The 17717-nt window shown below is 60.3% G+C and overlaps 1 protein-coding gene across 4 annotated transcripts in view; it reads right to left on the bottom strand.

Annotated features, from left to right (window-relative positions):
* The window catches only part of CELSR2 (cadherin EGF LAG seven-pass G-type receptor 2), a 32306-nt gene that overhangs the window by 6965 nt on the left and 7624 nt on the right, over positions 1 to 17717 (bottom strand). For 2 of the 4 annotated variants that reach the window (XM_077190568.1, XM_077190569.1), the window contains exons 4-25: positions 17083 to 17198; positions 16589 to 16677; positions 15789 to 15946; positions 15183 to 15346; positions 14154 to 14279; positions 13534 to 13700; positions 12724 to 12909; positions 12500 to 12613; positions 10942 to 11116; positions 10137 to 10317; positions 9564 to 9684; positions 9190 to 9373; positions 8314 to 8415; positions 7475 to 7569; positions 7188 to 7397; positions 6365 to 6548; positions 5181 to 5324; positions 4388 to 4625; positions 3802 to 3987; positions 2629 to 2755; positions 1422 to 1622; positions 713 to 887 (exon numbers count right to left, since the gene is read on the bottom strand). In XM_077190568.1, coding sequence (XP_077046683.1) covers positions 713 to 887; positions 1422 to 1622; positions 2629 to 2755; positions 3802 to 3987; positions 4388 to 4625; positions 5181 to 5324; positions 6365 to 6548; positions 7188 to 7397; positions 7475 to 7569; positions 8314 to 8415; positions 9190 to 9373; positions 9564 to 9684; positions 10137 to 10317; positions 10942 to 11116; positions 12500 to 12613; positions 12724 to 12909; positions 13534 to 13700; positions 14154 to 14279; positions 15183 to 15346; positions 15789 to 15946; positions 16589 to 16677; positions 17083 to 17198 — 3443 coding nt within the window. The remainder of the gene's footprint in view (positions 1 to 712; positions 888 to 1421; positions 1623 to 2628; positions 2756 to 3801; positions 3988 to 4387; positions 4626 to 5180; positions 5325 to 6364; positions 6549 to 7187; positions 7398 to 7474; positions 7570 to 8313; positions 8416 to 9189; positions 9374 to 9563; positions 9685 to 10136; positions 10318 to 10941; positions 11117 to 12499; positions 12614 to 12723; positions 12910 to 13533; positions 13701 to 14153; positions 14280 to 15182; positions 15347 to 15788; positions 15947 to 16588; positions 16678 to 17082; positions 17199 to 17717) is intronic. The other 2 variants (XM_077190570.1, XM_077190571.1) reach the window with 1 other exon arrangement.

The following is a 17717-nucleotide window of genomic DNA, read 5'->3' as shown; positions in this document are numbered from 1 at the left end:
TCTCTACAGATTCCCCTTGCTCCAACAGAACCACACCTGATACTTCAGGAGGACTGCAGCCACATTTCCAATTGGACTGCCACCAACCCTGACCTGTAGGGTGTCAGGTTGGGTTCTCACTTGGTCATTGTTGTTCTAGTGGACTGCATATTTTATTTTATCTTTTTTTTTTTTTCTTTTCCCTATTAAAGAACTGTTATTTCCTGCTCCCATATTTTTTGCCTGAGAGCCCCTTAATTTAAAATTTATAGCAATTCGGAGGGGTGGGGAGGGTTTACATTCTCCATGTCAGGGGAGGCTGCTGCCTTCCTTAGCAGACTCCCGTCTTTCCAAACCAAGACACAAGGGCATAGCTATGACTCTGCCTATGTATCAGGGTGGGGCTATGGTGGTTAAGGGTGGAGCTAAACTCTTGGAGTGGGGCTGTTTTGGATTGGGCATGACTATTCTGCTGGACGCAGGGTTATATCCAGGGGTGTGGCTATGATGGTAAAGATGGATTTGGGGGTGGGCCTATATTCTGGATGTAGGGTTACACATGGAAATAGGACCCCACCATGCATCAAATTGATTGCAGGAGTGAGATTCAGGCAGCAGGCCATAGCCTAGAAGGTGTGTAGCCACCAAAAATTGTTGACCCAGGTGGAGGTGGGCAGCTGGTGGTCCAGGGCACGGGGTGAGAATGAGAGCAGGGTTTCACAGCAGGGCTCACCGGTGATGAAGGCAGGCAGTCCCCAGCCCAGTACATGGTAGAAGCGCATGGGACCACGGTCGACATGACGGGGTTCACTACGGCACCGGTACAGGTGCAGGGCCTCCAGCAGCGCCCAGCCTACCGCACTCAGGTACAGGAACTGCAGCAGGATGGCCACCACCGTGCACGCCAGCTGCACCCGCCCCATCAGTGCCAGCCCACAGCCTGTACCCTGGCCGTGCCCACAGCCTCACCCATCCAACCATATGCACAACCTCCCGAGCTCCCCCTTTGAGACATCATTCCCCTGTTGAGGTCACACTCCTCTAAAAGGTCCCATTCCTTTTATGGGCCTCACCCCTTGAGTGCCCCACCCCTTTGATGGGCCCCACCCCCTTGACAGCCAACCCCTTTGAGATAAGATGTATTCCTTAGGGAGCCTCACCCCATTTATCAGACCCTCTGCTTTGCAAGCCCCACCCCTTTATACAGACTCCACCCCTTCAGATCACTACCCCTTTGACAGGCCCCACCCATTATAGTCCTCATGTCTTTTAGCTGCCACCCCTTAGGCCCAGCCCACCATGGCCATGCCCACTCCTTAGCCCCACCCATTTCAGCCCCACCAACCCAAACAATTCAAAGGCAACAGATCCCCTGACCCAACCACCCCTTCCCAGTGATCCCCACTCCTTCCCTCCTTTCCCAGCCCCCTTTTCCCACACACCGGGACATCGGCCTGGTTGATGCCAAGCAGGAAGACAAGCTGTGCAAGGAACAGTGCAGCTGTGCCATGCCGGCGGATGCTGTGGCGGTTGGAGTGCAGCCGCCTCAGGGTCCCCAGGGCCAGGACCACCAGCGCCAGCCCCGCCAGCCCCACGCCCAGTGAGCCGTAGGTGAGTGCTGCCAGCGGCAGCACCTCCCCGTTCTGCAGCACCAGGATCGGCATATGTCAGGCATGTGCTCAGTGGCACGCACCCCCAGACATCCCCGTCATACAAAACAATCAGTCCCTGGGCCTGGGAAGTCCCGCCCACAATGCATAGCCCAATAGGAAGCCCTGCCCACATTATTCAGCCCCGCCCCTGGTAACCCCACCCTTTGAAACCCCTATCACAGCACTTCAACCATGCCCCTCAAAACCCCACCCACATCTTGTAGCTCCACCCTTTTAAACCTCTCCCATACCACTAAGCCCCAGCCCTCAAAACCCCACCCACATCTCTCAGCTCTGCCCCTTTCAACCCCACCTGCACTGGACCCTGCCCCCTGAAGCCGCACCCACAACACTGACTGCACCTCCTTATGTCCCACCCACAGTTTTCAACCCCGCCCCAGGAAACCCTGCCCACATTATTCAGCCACAGCCCCTGAAAACATGCCTGCATCACTAAACGACACCTCTTGTAACCCCACCCACATCAGCTCTGCCCCTTGGAGACCAACCGGCCCACCCTGCTCAGCTGCACCCACTGGAATCCCACTCAGGCCGACTGGACCAGCACCTGGGGGAGCTCTGCCAGAACTGACATAGCCCCGCCCATCCCACTTAGTTCTGCCTCAAGGGAGCCCCACCCACTGGATTTAGCCATACCCCTTGGATTTAGCGCCATCCCATTTAAACCCCACACTTCCCTCAGTTCCACCTCCATGAGCACTCTCACCTCCACCCTGACCCTGCCCCTCCTATCCCTGTCCCTCCCCTTTTATCAAAATCCCCGCCCTTGTCCATAAAGCCCTGCCCCTGTGCCTGGCACGACCTGACACCCTGTGCCTATTTCTGCATGTGTCTCCATCCAGCCCCATGTCCCCATCAGGGCCCTCACCCCGAGTCATTCCATTTCCCCAGGGTCACTGTGTCCCTTCACATCCCATGTGTCACATCTGTCACCCTGTGCCCCCATGCACCCCTCCGTGTCCCCCTATGTCCCCACCTCTCGGCGGGAGATGTCCATGAGGACGGCAAAGCTGGTCAGATGGTGGCACTGGCAGCTGACGTGGCTCTGGTTGCGGAAGGCGACTTCGCAGCCTCGTGCGGACCAGCCACCTACACTGCCCGCCCTGCGCAGCACCAGAAAGTGACATGAGCCGCGAAACCTGCCAGGACACCCACCGGGACAAACACATACACGCACACTGCGACACCCACCAGGGACACCCACTCACCCACTGGGGACACCCACGAGGGACACCCACCGGGAACATCCACTCCCACCCAGGGACATGCACCCAACCCAGGACATCCATCCAAGGCATCACACACTTGGACACCCACCAGCATTCACAGCACTTCAACCATGCCCCTCAAAACCCCACCCACACTGTGGAGCTCCACTCCTTTAAATCCACCAGGGACACACGCACTGGGGACACCCGCTGGTGTCAGCCTCCCACAGGGACTCACACCCACCAGGTACATCCACAGACAACATACACCCACCCACTGGGATATCCATCCACCCAGCAGAGACAACTGCTGCCACCTGGGGACACTCACCCACCAGGGTTAGAACTGCCCCCTCACATCCTGCTCCCATGTTACTCACCCATGACCCACAGGGTTATTAGGGCATCCATCCTGCCCTGTCCCCTATTCCCACATCCCCTGTCGCCTCAAGGTGTCCTTATCCCTGTTATTATGTCCCCTGTCTCCATGGGATGTCCCCTTCTCCATGCTCCCTGTACCTGCAGAGTGTCCCCATCTCCTTAGGGTGTCCCCATTCCACATCTGCTGTCCCCTCTGAGGTGTCCTCATCTCCCTGGGGTGTCCCTATTTCCATGGCCCCTCTCCCCCCACAGTGTTTCCTGTTGCCCTGGTGTGTGCTATGTCCCCTGTTACCTCAGCATGTCTGTGTCCTCCCATGTTGTCCCTGACTCCCCAAGATATTCCCATCCCTCCAGGGTGTTCCTTGTGATATCCTCTGTTCCCCAGGATGTTGCTACACCCAGATCTCCTGTCTCCCTGGGGAGATCCCTTGTCCCTCTGGAGTGTACCCATCTTCCCCAAGGTGTTCCCATCCCCAATCCCATGTCCCTCTCTGCTGGGATGTCCCAGTGCCCCCAGGGCGCTCCTGTCACCCCTGTGGTGTCCCCTGTCCTGCTCTCACCACAGAGAGTGGTTCCAGAAGACGCAGATGGGCTTGGAGCGCTCCTGGGTCTCCAACAGCCGGAACTGGAGGGTGATGGGCTTGGCCAGCACCTGGGGGGTCCCCATGCCCCCCACGCCATCTGTACCCCCCGTGTGCACGCTGATGCTCACCACCGGTGTGTTGATAACGGGGCGCTTGGGCACCCTGGGGGACATTGGTGTCAGGGAGCCCACTCAGGGTGCCCCAAAACCCACCTTGGTGCCACAGAGTGTCCTGGCACCACACAGACACTGTGAGGGCACCTCTTTCTACCCTGTCCTCTTTTTTGGGCACTCCTTTCTCCCCTGTGCCCTCTTTTTTGGGCACCCCATGTGCACCATCCTTGGGCATCCCTTGAGCCCCCTCCCCAACCCTCTGTCCCCCATCCTCAGGCACTCTCTGTGCCTCCCAGCCTTGGGTACCCCATGTGTCCCCTTTACCATTCCTCCCCTGGGAACCCTCCAGACACCCCTGGCCCCATCTCCCTTGCCCCCTAGATGCTTGGTTTTGCCCTCACACCCCATGTGCCACCCCCAGCCCTCCAGGCCCCCATCCCCAGTGGCACCGGAGGCTGCGCTTGTCGGCGTCGAAGTGCTGGGGCAGGAGACCAGCCAAGGTACGGTAGATGATGACACTGACGATGGCCTGGCCCTCACCCAGGGATGGGTGGCGCTTGTGCCGGGTCACCACCGTCATCCCTGCCTCCTCCTCTTCCACTTTCTCCTCTTCGCCTGCTTCATCTTCTTCCTCCTCCTCCTGCCCACCTGTGGCCTGTGGTGCCTGCCCATGCCCGGTTGAGGAGCCTGGGGGGCCATGGACAGGGGGCAGCATAATGCTCTGAGACCTCATTGGGGTCCCTATGGCCACCCTGGAGTCCCCAGCTCTGCCAGTGCCATGACCACAACAAGGTTCCCCCAACACTTCCAGCTCCAGGGGTCCCCATGTCCACACCAGGGTCCCCAACCCTGTCAGCTCTATGACCACAATGAGGTCCCCATGGTCACATTTGTGTCCCTAACCCTGCCCCCCGCCACGGCCACACCAGGATCTCTGATGCCATCCTGGGGTCCCTGGTCTTTGCATCCTTACCAGGGTCCCCAGCCATGCCAGTACCATCCTGGGGTCCCAAATCTCCCAGCCCTGTGGCCACACTGGACTCCCCATGGTGGCACTGGGATTCCCAGCCCTGTCAGCCCATGGGTATTTGGGGTTCCCCCATCCCTGCCAGCACCCAGCCAGGGTCCCCAGCTGTGCCATGTCTCCATGGCCAAATGGAGAGTCCCCCGAGCTCTGCCAGCCCCATGGATGCAAATGGGTCCCCAACCCTGCCCCCTGTTCCCCCTATGCCCCAGACTCACGCCTGTCCTTGAGGGGCCAGAAGATGTTGTCAGGCAGGATGACGGTCGTCTCCAGATCTGGGAGTTTCTCCCCCCGCAGCGCCTCATACCGTGGCAGGCGGGCACCCGCAAAGCTGCTCTTGTCCAGCCGCACCACTGACACCACTGTGGCACCACGTCACCCACGGCCCAGCATGGCCCCACCAACCCTGAGGCACAGAGACCCAGCACCCACCAACCCCAGCGCACACCGACCCCAGCATTCACTGATCCACTGATCCCAGGGCGCACCAGACCCAGTACACACCAATACCAGCACCCACCAATCCTGATACCCACCAAGCCTGGGGAACATGGACCTTGGCACCCACTGACACCAGGATACACTATCCTCTGCATTCACTAATCCCAGGGCACACCAAGCCCAGCACAAACCAATGCCAGCACCCACTGACCCTGGGGCACACTGACCCCAGCACTCACCGACCCTGGCACCCACGAACCCCAGAGCCATGGATCCTGGGGCACACAGAGCCCAGGACCATAGATCCCATCACCCACTAATCCTGTGGCACACAGACTCCAGAACCCAGTGAGCCCAGCACCCACTGACCCTGGCATCCAACAGCCCTGGAGCAATGAATCCATACACCCAAAGACACTAGCAGCCACCAACCCTCCCATGTCCCTGGGCACATGGACCCCAGCACCCACTGACCCCAGCACCCACCTACCCTCGAACACACAGAACACAGCACACTCTATACTCATCACCCACTGACCCCAGGGCACACAGACCACAGCCCATGTCCCCAGGGACACACACACATGCCTCTAGGCATACCCATGTTCCCCAGGACACATTCCCCAGCCACACAAATGTCATGTCCCCAGCATGTTCCCAGGTACCCATCAGACATGCATGCATGCTCCCAGCTCACATGTCCTTGTGCACACATACTCCAGGTATATACATGTTTGTGTTCCCAGACACACATCCATGTCCCCAACACACACACATTCCCTGAGCACACACATGTCCATTGTCCCCAGCACATACATCCCCCAGGCATATCCATACCCATGTGCCCAGCACCACACCAAGAGCACGTGTGTCCCCAGGCAGACACATGTTCCCAGCAAGCCTATGTTTCCAGGCAGATGCCGCCCACCACAGCCCTCTGGCCACACACGTCCCCACTGACCGATGTTAGGGGTGACAATGGTGAAGGGGCTGAGGTAAGTCTGGGGCATATTCCGTGCCAGAGCTCGTGCATACTCCTCAAAGTGCTGCAGCAGCTGGGCTGTGCCACCCTCTGTCTGCTGGATCAGCTCCCAGTGACGCTTGTTCCCCATGTCCAGCAGCGCACTGCCGACCCGCAGCAGGTTCTGGGGGCAAGGCAGAGGTAGTGGCACTGGGAGCTGGCACTTTAGGGTCTGGGCAGGGGGTCCCTAACCTCCCCTGCAGGACTCTATGGCTGGGGCACCCTGGCACTGGCAGTGGGGAATGGGGGTGCTGAACCCCCACAAAGTTGAGGCTGCACCCTGAGCCACACCAACACCCGCTGCTCAGGGCTGCCCACCACCCTGGTATCAAACCTCCTACACCAGCATTCCTCTCTAGGTGGGTGCCCATCACCCTGGTGCATGGGATCCCTTATCAGTACCCTTCCCAAATGGGTGCCATTCACCCTGGCACCCAGATTCCTGCACCAACACCTCCCCCCTCCCCCTGCAGATGCCCATCACCCCAGTGTTTGACCCTCTGCCCAAATACGGCCCTCCCCAAAGGGGTCCCCGTAACTCCTACCTCTCTTCCTTCTCCCTCAACCTCCCTCCGCAATGCCTGTCACCCGGGTATCTGCTCTCCTGCCCCAATATCCCTCCCCAACAGGCTGCCCATCACCCTGGTGTCTGGGCTTATGCACCCACATCCCCCACCATGAGAGCGCTCATCATCCCAACCTCTTTTCCGCTTTGCCCATTCTCCCTCCAGGCATGTCCCCATCTCTGTGATCTCAGGCCCACCTCAGTGAAGTGCACATCCTGGGTGGCAGCGAGGCGGAAGCCGCGCTGGCGGCTCTCGTGGCGCAGCAGGGCCCCTGCCAGGCGGTATGCCAGGTGCACGTCACTGCCGAAGTACCCGCGGGCCTCACGCGTTGCTTCGCGCAGTGCCAGCGCCACGCGCCGGGACTGCCCTGCATCCCACCGGGACTCATTGCCCACCAACTGCTCCGCCTTGGGGGGACACATACAGAATGAGGGAAGCCCCAGTGGCACTGTCGCATGGCTGCTGCTGGTGTTCCCCAGCTCACCCAGGGGCGAAGGGCAGCAAAGGCCAGCGTGCTGCAGTTGAAGAGGTTGGGGGGCAACCAGCCCTTGTGCTCATCACAGTGGCGCAGTGCTGTGCCTGTGGGATGGGGACACTGAGTGCACCATGGGGACAATGCGGCAGCCTCACCTCACAGCACGCTAGCAGTGCTGCCAGTGTCACACTCCTGCTCCACCCTGCAGTGATGCCAGAGCGGTGCCCCCAGCCTTGTCCCAGTGGTGCCAGGCCCTGTTTCAGCTGTGCCACCACAGTGTCACACTCCTGTGCCACCCCCCAGTGACACCACCATGACAGTCACCAGTCCTGATGCCACCAGTGTCACACTCTTTGCAGTGACATCACAGCCTCATCTCAGCAAGTCCACACTTAGGTCACCCCTACTCCATCTTGGTAGTCACCACCAAGGTGTCACCACCCCTAACCCATCCTAGCAGTGCCACCCCAGTGTCACCTCCCGGTACCAACCCAATAACACCACTACAGCATCACCCCCCTGCCCTGTCCCAGTGATGCCCCATGGCGCCACCCCACCCTAGCTCCATCCAACTGGTGCTACCACCAAGATACACCCCAGCCTTGTCCCACTGGTGTCAACATCCCATAGCAGTGCCACCACCATATCACCACCCTGAAGTGACACCATGGTGTCCTCTCTCCCCACCATGTCTCAGCAGTGCAATCACAGTGTCACCTCCCTGTACCACCCAAGCAATGCCACCCCTCTAAGCCCCATCCCAGTGATGTCACCACTGTGTCACCCCCAGCCGCATTCTGGCAGTGTGCCCAGTGCCACCCCCGTCCTGTCCCCACGTTCCCACGTACCGACAGAGCCCTTGGGGCACGGGGCTGCAGCTGGCAGCCCAAACCGAGTGCGGGGCCACCAGATGTTGGCCTCGATGGCCCGGGGACAGCTGTCATAGTTCACTGCAAGACACAACAGGGCATCAAAATGGGGGACACAGGGTGACAGTAGGGCAGCAGTGGCACCTGGTCACTGGAACCCAGGGTAACACAGTGTGACACAGGCTAACAGCATGGTGACAGCAGTGGCAGAGCAGAATGACAAAAGGATAACAAAGGGTAAAAGTAGGGTGACATAGTGGCACAGGGTGATAGCAAAGTGACAGCAGTGTGACACAGGGTGACAGTGGGGTGACACAAGGTGTCAATGGGATTGCACCAACAACCAGGGTGTTGGTGGAACTCATTTGCCAGCAGCCAGGGTGACAGCAGGTGACACAAAGCAACCAGGCGGTGATGCAGGGTAGCACAGGGTGACAGCAGGGTGACAGTAGCATCCAGTCACTGGCACTTGGAGTAACACAGGGTGACACAGGGTTGTAACAGGGCAGAGTAGGGTGACACAGGGTGATACAGGGTGACAATGGCACTCTCTGGCACCCAGGATGACAGCTGTGGCAGAGCAGGTGAACATCAGGATGGCATAGGGTGGTGTAGGGTGACACAGGATGACAGCAGGGTGACACCAGTGTGACACAGTGACAGTGGGATGACACAAGATGACAATGGGGTCAGTAGGGTGACAGCAGAGTGACAGTAATACCTGGTCACTAGCACTCAGAGTGACACAGGATGACACAAGGTGGCACAAGGTCACAGAGAGTAATGGAGGGTTACAGCAGGGTGACAGTGGGCACTCAGGGTGACACAGGGTGACACAAGTTGACAGTCCCTTACCTTCACAGCCGCTGGCTGTCACCTCAGCAAAGGGATTGTCACAGCGGTCACAGTGACGGCCGATGACACCAGCTTTGCAGGGGCACTGTCCAGTGTTGGCATCACAGCGGCGCGACAGTGACCCAGTGGGGTAACACTCACAGGGGTGGCACGTGTCCCCTCCTGGTGGGCGGTAGTGGTTGTCCTGGGGAGACACAGGGTCACTGCAGGCACGGGGATGGGGTGACAGGGGGCTGACACGGAGGTTGTCGGGGGCATGAGAGGGCATGACAGGGAGGTGACAGGGTGACAGTGGGGTGGCAGGGAGAAACAGAGAGGTGACAGGAGGATGGCAGGGATTGGCAGGGGAGGTGACAAGGGCTGGCAGGTCCCACCTTGCAGCGACACTCGCCCGTGGTCTTGTTGCAGTCTGGGTCAAAGCCATGGGCGACGTCACAGCTGCAGGGGCCGCACGTGGGGTGTCCCCACCACCCCCGTGGGCATGGCTGCGCCTCCCTGGGGACAATGGAGCTGGCACTCAAGCACCATGCCAGAGTACTCCCACAATGCCACTTGTAAACTCACATGGCTCCTTGTACACCCTCACTGTCCCTTGCATACCCACATGGCCACTTGTACCCTCACAGTGCCACCTGTACCCCCACAGTGCTCCTTGCACCCCTACTGTGCCACTTCTACACCCACAGTACCACTTTTCATCCACAGTGACCCCTGCATACTCACCACAGCTCTTGCACAGCCATTGCACTTTCCATGCTCCCCCTGCCTTTTGCACACCTCCCACAGCTCTCGCACATGCACTATGCCCTTTGCACACCCACCCTGCCCCATATGCCCACCCTCCTCTCACCCCACACCCTGCCCCCGATGGCCCTCACTGTGGCCCCGCTCCCCCAGGTGCTCCATGCCCCCCCCAGAACACGTGTGTGCCCCACAGTGTCACCAACCGGTGCTGGCAGAGGGCCCCAAAGGTGCCTGGGGGACAGTGACAAGCATAGCCGGGGGCCGTGCCTGGATGGCGAGTACAGGTGCCTGGAGGCTCGCAGGGGTCCAGGGCACAAGCACTGACACAGCTGTCACCAAAGTACCCTGGGCACAGGACAGGATTGGAGACAACAACGGGGGACACTGACAGGGGACAGGGATGGAGGTGAGGGGCAGTGCCCAGGGGTGACAGTGATAAGGAGTGGCAGTGAGAAGGGAGGGTGGCAGTGCCTTGGGGACAGGGGTGGAGGGGTGGTGCCCAGAAAGGGTGGTGTTGTTGGGGCATGTCACAGGGTGGCAGTGCTGGGGATGGCAGTGTCTCAGGGTTGTCAGGAGGTGCTGGGGGGGTTTCCACTCATGCGGGTGGCAGTGGGGGTGTCAGAGGGGTGACAGTGTCTCAGGGGGTGTTGGGATTTGTCGGAGGTTCCAGGAGGTCTCTGGTCACGAGGGTAGCAGTATGGGGTGTCACAGGGGTGTCTCAGTGGTGTCAGTGTCCCACGGGGTATCAGGGGATGTCAGGGTGTCTCCATTCAAAGGTGTAGAAATGAGGAGTGTCACAGGGGTGTCAGCATCCTGGTGGTGTCAGTCTGTGTCAGGAGAGTGTCAGGGAGTGTTGGGAGGCTGCTGGGGGGGTCTCAGAGGTCTCAGGGTGTCCCCATTCACTGGGGTGGCAGAGGGGGTTGTTACATGGGTGTTAGTTCCAGGGCTATTGGGGGAAGTCTGGGGTGTGTTGAAGGGGTTTCAGGGGTCTGGGGGATCCCTGCTCACCGGGGTGGCAGCGGCATGAGAAACTGTCCCAGTCGTCACTGCAGTAGCTGTGGGGGGGGCAGGGCCCCGAGTCGCAGGGATCGGGCAGGGCACAGCCCCCCTCCACATTCACCTGCGCCGCCTGTGCCAGGCTCAGGGCATCCGCAGTCACCACAGGGTCCCCAACACGCAGGCCCTGCACGGTCACTCATCAATGTCTTCACTAAGACCCCTGAGCCACCCTGGACCCCCCAACACAATCCACTCCATGCCTCAGTTTCCCTCACCATTCCCCAGCGACACCATGAGAATTCCCTACACAGTGTCACCATCAGTGTGATCTCACCACCACACAGGACCCACCATGTCACCCTAAAATCCACTGCCCCACTGCCATCTCTACCTTAGTGTCCCCTGCCACAACACAGGACACCCCAGGACAACCTGGACCACCCTGCAGTGTCACCCCCTCCTCAGTTTCCCCCACCATGACACTGGACCCACTGTGCCACCCTAAAGCCCCTGCGTCATGTCACCTGTCATCGTACCTCAGCGCCACCTGGTGACACCCTCGTGTTACCTGCAGTGACCTCTCAGTGACCTGGGACACCCCTTCACCCCAACCCAACTTCCTTGTGTGGGGTCACCTGACAGTGACCCCAGTGATGCCCCAGCCACCATGACCCCTCCTGCCCTAGTGCCATGCCCACTCTCAATGTCCCTCACTACCACCCAGGACCTTTTGTGTCACCCTTTTGTGTCACCCTGTTCAGTCTGTCCCCACAAGACATGACACCCTGAACCCCACACCAGGACCCACTATGTCACTCCAGACCCCCTCTCCAGTCACGTCACCTCTGGGTGCTTCAGTGGCCCCAACACCAGCTGGTACCCCCTGTACAACCCATGACCTCCCCAGTCACACCCGTGTCCCCACAGCCATGTCCCCATCCTGCCCAGGCCCCATGTCACTATGCAGTGCATCCCCAATGTCCTGCCCACACAGCCGATGTCTCCTTGTCCTGCGTCATCTCCCTGTACCCACATCCCTGCGCCCTTCTCCATCCTGCCCATGTCCCCATGTCCTGTGCTATGCCCCACTCCACGTCCCCAAATCCTGTGACACGTCCCTGTGCCTCCCACCCATTCTGGGCTATTGGGGGAAGTCCCCATGTCCCCCTGTCCTGGTGCACATCCCTGTGCCCCGTACTATCCTGCCATGCCCCCACTTCTCTCTGTCATGTTCCCAAATCCCATGTCCCCAAGCCAGTGCCAGGTCCCCAAGCACTGTACCCATGTCCCTGTGCCCCTCTTCATCATACCCTTGTCCTCATCCCCAAGGTAAGGCCCTGCTTCATTGTGCCCTGTCCTCACCCTGTGCCACATCACCAGCATCTGTGCGCACATCCCTGTGCCCATTCCCCCAAGCCCTATGCTATGTCCCTGTGTTCATGTCCCTGTGCCGCCCTCCCATTGTGACCATGTCCTTATCTCCTCTTCCACATCCCCAAGCCCACCCTCCTTCCCCTACACCCTCCACCCCATGCTCCCCACACCCTCGGTGCCCGCACCTCCATACCTGCAGACACCCCTGGAACCCCTCCTCCACGGTGCCACTGTCCCCCAGCAGCCCCCCGAGGCTCAGTGTGCGCAGCCGCAATCCCTGCAGCTCTCCAGGGACATCGCCCAGCGCCTGGGGGGCACAGGGACCCCCGTGGGTGCCTTGGGGTGCCACAGGGGGTGCCATGGTGGCACACGGGGATCATCAGAGTGGATGCCCCCTGTGCCTCAGTCTCCCCATACCTGGTGGCGGCCATAGTCGAGGGTGAGAAGGAGGAGGGTGGCAGAGGGGCTGTGGCCAGGGCCCCCCCGCAGCTCCAGCTCCACGTGGTGCCAGGCACCATCATTGACTTTGGCCTGGGGCAGACGCAGGGTGGCCAAACGGGCCCCCCCTTGCCAGGCACCAGCCTCCACCTGCCCCTCGCTCAGCTGTGGGGGTAGACATGTCAAGGACCCCAAAAACCTGATGGGCACCAGGCACTGCCCACTGGGAAATACGATTTCCCCTGGGACAGTAAGACAACCCCTCAGGTAATGCCCCCTCAAGGAGTGGCACCCCCTTGCACTGTTCCCCCCCCACAGCAATACCGCCAATGCCAACAGACCCCCCCAGGGCAATAGAATAGGGGAGTTACCCTGGCGCAGGGTAACTCCCCTATTCCAACTTCCTATGCCACTACCTCCCCGTGGCCATATATAACCCCCCAGCAACACCTCCTATTCCAATGACCCCCCCAGGGTAATAAACCCTGTGCCAACAACTCCCCAATGCCAATAACACCTCCGTCCTCAGAGCAATAACCCCTGGCACTGCCCCAGTGCCGACCCCCCTATACTCCTGCTCAAGTCAATACCCTCCCAGGGCAACAACCTCCCTCCAAAGCTATGACCTCCCCCATGCCAATGACACCAAAACCAATACCTCCCGTGGCAATGATCCTCACTCAAATCAATAACACCCCCATGGCAACCACCTCTCCTCCCCAGCCCCTTCCTCAGGAAAACTCCCCTATTCGCCTCCCCGTGCCTTCCCCATGCCTCCCCCGTGCCCACCTGAAGGATGAGGGTCAGGCGACCTCCGGCCCCCGCCCGCAGCAGAACCCCGCGGGGGTGCCGGGTGCGGAACATGATGCGGACTGGCCAGGGCAGGGAGAGGGGCAGTGCCAGCCCATTCCACGCCACGCGGCTGCTGCCCATGAACCGCTGCGGGCCCACCATTTCTGCGGGGCATGCACATGGGACAGGGGGCAACTCCATGACCCCCCACAAGCCCACCCCAGGGACGCCCGTGCCATGACATGGCCATGCACCACAGACCACCCACACCCATCCATGGACTCCCCGCACCCCACCCAGGACCCCCCACAACCCCATGTGGCCTCTCACATACCCAATCTCAGATCCCCAGCACCCACATGCGGACCCCATGCACATCTCCCAGATGCCAACACTTCCTCCCACAGATCTCCTGCACCCACCCACAGATCCCCCATACCCCCGCATGAGCCCAAAACAACCCCATGGACCCCCAAACACAAGCAGGAATGCCCCTCACCCCCTTCCCACACCCCTCACACCCACCCAGAGACCCTCCCCATGCCCCCCATGGCCCCAAAACAAGCCTATGGATGCCACACAACCCCACCACAATGTCCCCCCAGGCCCCCCAGTACCCTCCTGGCAGGTTTTTCCCCCAAAGCCCAGTGGGCAGCGGCAGCTGAACCCCCCCCATTCATGCACGCAGGTGCCACCGTTGTGGCATGTGTTGGTGTCACACAGGGTCTTCTTGGGAGGACAACCTGTGAGGGGGCACAGGGGTCACATGCCACACATGACTTGGGACCGCCAGTCCCATGGGGCACAGACATCCCCACGTCCTTGAACCCTCATCCAACCCCATAGTCCTAGTACCCCCTGAGCTCCCACCCCACATCCCCAACCCCTAAGGGGATACCGCCCCATCCAGCTCCCCAGTCCTGGCACCTCCTCACTCCACCCCCAGGGGACACAGCCTTGTCTGTGCCACCCACTCCAGCTTGATGGCCTTGGCAGCCCCTCACCCCCCACCCCAAAACCAGGAGACACAGAATGCTCTACCACTGTGTCCCTGGACCCCCATCCAGCCCCATGAGCCTGGCACCCCCTCCCCACACCCACGGGACATAGAGATGCCCAAGCACTGCCCAGACCTGGGCCCCCAGCCAGCCCTCAAGCCCCACCAACCCCTACTCTATACCCCCCACCCTGTGGCCCTGGCAACCCTGAACTCAAACCTGCACCCCCTGATTTCCCATCCCACACCCTGGGGAGTCCCAGCCCGTTCCCTGGACCTCTCTTTAGCCCCATGGCCCTGGCATCCCCTCACGCCCTCCCTACAGCTCTGCTCTGTGTCCCGTGGACCCCCATCCAGCCCCATTACTCTGGCACCTCCTCCCCACACCCAGGGGGCACAGCACCGTTGTCCTGGTACCCCTCAACCCACACCTGCACTCCCTTCACTCCCATCCAACACCCAGGGAGCACAGCATCCCCCACACCCCTGGACCCTCATCCATCCCTCCAGCTCTGGAACCCCCTCCCATCATTCAGGGGACACAGCCACACTTCTCAGGTACCCCTTAACCCCCCACCCCATCTGCCCCTGCTGGAAGCAGCACAGCCCCTCCCCAGCCCCTCGCCAGCGTCCTGATCCCGGAGCCCACCGGGCAGGGTGCCATTGTTAGCAATGAAGGCTGCCATGTCCACGGGGCGCTGGTCAACGTGGAGGTGCCGCATGCACCCCACAAAGTGCCGGCTGCGGATTGGGAAACTCTCGGGCAGTGTTGGGACCCCCCCCAGCAGCAGTGGCCCCGTCAGGTCCAGCGACCTGCAGAGCACACCATCACCTCAGGGACTCAAGAAACTCCCGAAGGACCCACAACCCATGGGGACCCTGATGGAACCTCAAGGGACACCCAGCCATCCCCCATCCCATGGGAGTCACAAGGGGACCCCAAAGAACACCCACTCACCCCAAAACCTATGGGGACCTGAGGGACAACCCGAAGGGTGTTCCCCCATGGGAAACTCAACAGACTCCCAAGGGAGTCCCCACTTCTCCCCAGTGCCATGGGGACCCCAAGAGAACCCCCCAAACCCATGGGGACCTCCAGTGACTCCCCCATCCATAGGGATCTGTCACCCCCAAGGGACCTTTCACCAGTGAAGACTTCAAAGGTAGCACACCCTTAGGGACCATTCACCTACAAGGGACCCCTCTATGGGTACCCCAAGGGACCCCACCCATGGGATCCCCAGGCCCCTCTCACTTCTTGCTGCCAGTCTGGGTGCCCTGGGCAGCGCAGGAGTAGTTGCCAAGGCGGGGCCCGAAGCGCAGGGCCATGGCTGTGTCACAGTCGTCCACAGTCACCACAGCCACCTTCTGCTCTGAGGGGCCCTGTGGGACCCCTGAGCGCCCCACAACCGGCTGGGGGGCCCCGTATTAGGCAGGAGGGCCCAGGACCCCCATCCTGCAGCCTCTGTCCTGCTCCTCATTCTCCCACTGCCCTCTGACCCCTCAACCCTTACTGCACTCCCATGTCCCTCCAGCCCACCAGCCCCCCACCCTTCAGACCCCCCAACACTCCCCTTCATCCCTTCAGCCCCCCTTAAACCCCTCAATGGTCCCCTTCATCCCCCCCAAGCCTCCATCCCTTTGACCTCCTCTTCCTCCATCCCCCCATTCCAATTCCTCAGGGGTCCCTACAGGTGAGGAAAGTACATGGGATTCTTCAGGGGACCAATGGGTGAGGAAGTGGGTGATCCCTTGGGATCCTCATGGATGGGGGCATCTCTTGACAGTCCCTTGGAGTTCCCCAAATTTCCTCTCTATTCTCATCCCTCCAACACCCTCTTGCCCTCCACTCCTTTCTCTTCCTCCGTCTCCCATCTCCATCCCTTAGGACCCCCATGGGTGGGCACATCCCTTAGGGGTCCTTTAGGTGCCACAAATCCCCTACCTGACCCACCCCATCTCTCCATTCCCCCACCCTTCCCCTCCATCTTCCTTTCCTCTGTCTGCCCCAAACACTCCCCCCCAACTGTGCCCCCCATGACCCCCTTCCCCCACCTTGTTGTAGTAGTGCAGCTGCACCCGGTGCCACTGCCCATCGCTGACTCCTCCTGGCACGAAGGGTGACACCGTGGTGGTGGTCTCACCTGTGGGCACAGCGTCAGGGCAACACAGCCAGAGGCAAGGAGGGGTGATGGTGCCAGGAATGGCATGCCCAGTATGCAGTGCCAGGGATGCAGTGTTGGGGACATGATGCAGGGGTTGCAGCTAGCAAGGGAATGTCCAGGATGTAGTGCCAGGGATGCAGTGTCAGGCATGGGATGCTGGGGATGCAGTGTTGGGCAGCACAAAGAATGGCAAGCCAGGGATGCAGTGAGGAATGCAGTGAGGAATGCAATGAGAGATGCAGTGCCAGGAATATGATGCCCAGGATGCAGTGCCAGGCAGTGCAAGATGGGATCTCTGGGATGAAGTGAGGGATGCAGTGAAGGATACAGGGCCCACAAGGGTGTCAGGGTACAGGGCCAGGGCACGTCAGGGGCAGCATGTACCTGCTGAGAAGGTGAGCTGCAGCTGCTCGTCCACAATCTCCAGTGCCACGAAGTCATGCCGTTCATTGAAGCGCCCATTATACAGCAAGAGCCCATCCCGCTCCTGCGTGGCAAACCTGGGGGACACAAGTGCAGTGCCAGGCCCCAATACCCTGCAAAACCACGTGCCTCCCTGGCACTCCCCAACACCCCCTGACCCTGCCATGCCCCAAGGCACACCCCCACGCCCTATCCCATGACCTTGTATCCACTGTGAGATGCTCATACGCATCAGCCCCTGCCCTCACAAGGTGTCCCCCATCCCACTGCCCTCCATGCCAAGGGGTCACCCACACCCTTTGCTCCTACTCTGTGCCCTCAGGGTGCCCATCACCCAACACACAATCACCCCACAGCCCACATGATGCACACGGAGTACTGATCACCACCCATCCCACATGATGCCAATGAGGTATCCCCACCCTGTCTGATGCCCTTGTGACACCCACCATCCCACATCCCGAATTATGCCAATGAGGGCACCCATGCAGTGTCCCCAAGACACCCATCACCTCACACCCTATCACCTCATCTCATGCCAACAGGACAAACATCACCATCTAACCCACACTCCATGTGACACCCATAGGGGCAGA

Source organism: Agelaius phoeniceus, chromosome 25 (assembly GCF_051311805.1).
Source record: "Agelaius phoeniceus isolate bAgePho1 chromosome 25, bAgePho1.hap1, whole genome shotgun sequence".
NCBI lineage: Eukaryota > Metazoa > Chordata > Aves > Passeriformes > Icteridae > Agelaius > Agelaius phoeniceus.
The sequence above is the reverse complement of the archived record's forward strand: the minus strand, read 5'-3'. Positions and strand labels throughout refer to the sequence as shown.